Here is a 1,688-nt window from a genome sequence, read left to right as displayed (position 1 = left end):
CATATCTGGGATTAAGCACAAATGGCATATAAAATTTCACTGCCCCATCAACTTCACAAGAAAGCTCAGAAACAAGGCATATTTGTAAATGGATCTTTTCGTTAGCTGGAATATTACCTAAGCTATACTCAAAAATATCGCCAGACGTGCTGGTCTCTCGCAACAAAATGGCAGACTGTCCCTTATCTACAGCTTCCTTGTACTCCTTTTTGGCAACATCTTTGTCTTTAGATTTGGCTACTAAATGGACATCACCAATTTTAGCTTCAAATTTATATACGGCACTGTCTTCTTCCACAGGGAAAACAAACTTAGCTTCTGTCTTGTGTTGGTTTTCATTTATATATTCAGCTTCGATGTTGACATGTGATGTAAATCCATTAATGGATATCGTGTGAGTGGCATAGAGAAGAGAAACTTTTGTTTTCTTTTCGCAGATGATTCCAAATACCATTAAATAATCCATATTGTATTTAAGATACCTGTATAGAAAAAATATACAAAAATGAAAGAAACCAAACAAAAGATAGAATTATTGAGGATTCTGATGATAATTACATGCAAAGATCAAATTAGCAACACAATTAATTCATATATAATATGGCAGGTCAATCATGATTGCCACTTGTGTATATCTGAACTGTCAGTGACTAAACTGGCAAAAACACCAAGACTGCTTGGTGGGTAGGATGCTATCTGGATGCAATGAAAGATGTAAATTTTGTCAAAGACCTGTCAAATGTTTGAAGCGAAGAGAGGCAAAAGCCATTCAATTACATTTATATATACGAGGATTTACAAATTTCTGTTTTTGTGCACAGGTTTACATTTTGTGGATGATTACAGGTTGGACTTCTAGCCCTGACAAATGTATCTAAACTAGAAGATGGAAAACTCTAAGAAAATATAACACCTCTAATGACTTTGGTTGAGCTAGATCATATCCCCTCAAACACAACACGTTGGGTTCTGTTTGTCAGGAAACACTTTATCCACTGCAGCAGCTTTCCACGGACTCCAATGTTGGACAGTTTCTTCAGCAGGATTTTGTGTTCCACTCTATCAAATGCCTTGCTGAAATCAAGCTGTATGACGTTAGTGTTGGAGCCTTCTCCCGAAGCTTTTAAGATGTCATCAAAATGGTGTAGAAACTGCGACAGGTAGTCCTTGCCATCACGGAAACCATGCTGTTTGGGATTCAGCAGACTGTTGTCTTCGAGGAAGTGAGTTATTCATGATCTCACCACCTTCTCATATACTCTAATGATATGAGAAGTGAGTGAAATTGGATGGTAGATCGCTGCAAGAGATTTGTTTCTCTTTTTTAAGACTGGAACGACAGACTAGGAAAGAAAATGATCAGGAATGTAGCCTGCGTCAAGTGAATTTCTCCAGAGCTCAGCTAGAGGGGGCGCAAGTTGGTGTCGACACATCTTCAGGACAGTGGCCGGTAACTTATCGGGACCTACTGCCGAGTTGTGCTTGATCTTATCTATTTCTGTTAGGATATCAGGAGCAACAAAAGTTATGCTAGATATGGTTAGTTGAGGGTTTACGTCACTGATACTAACCAGATCAACCGCACTAACATTACTGAAGACAGTAGTGATGTCTCTGCACATGGATTTTGCATCATCATGTAGAGCAGGGGTTTTCAAACTGTGGTCCGCGGACCACAGGGGGTCCGC

At 39.2% G+C, this 1,688-nt stretch overlaps 1 protein-coding gene across 1 annotated transcript in view; it reads right to left on the bottom strand.

Moving 5' to 3' along the window:
• The window catches only part of LOC106878196 (von Willebrand factor A domain-containing protein 5A), a gene marked incomplete at its 5' end in the record, with an annotated part of 3,167 nt that extends 1,935 nt beyond the window's left edge, over window positions 1–1,232 (bottom strand). The window contains 2 exons of the mRNA XM_052973450.1: window positions 118–482; window positions 946–1,232. Coding sequence (XP_052829410.1) covers window positions 118–482; window positions 946–1,232 — 652 coding nt within the window. The remainder of the gene's footprint in view (window positions 1–117; window positions 483–945) is intronic.
• Window positions 1,233–1,688: the final 456 nt, after the last annotated feature.

Source organism: Octopus bimaculoides, chromosome 15 (assembly GCF_001194135.2).
Source record: "Octopus bimaculoides isolate UCB-OBI-ISO-001 chromosome 15, ASM119413v2, whole genome shotgun sequence".
NCBI classification, from domain to species: domain Eukaryota; kingdom Metazoa; phylum Mollusca; class Cephalopoda; order Octopoda; family Octopodidae; genus Octopus; species Octopus bimaculoides.
This window is presented reverse-complemented; position numbering and strand designations above follow the sequence as displayed.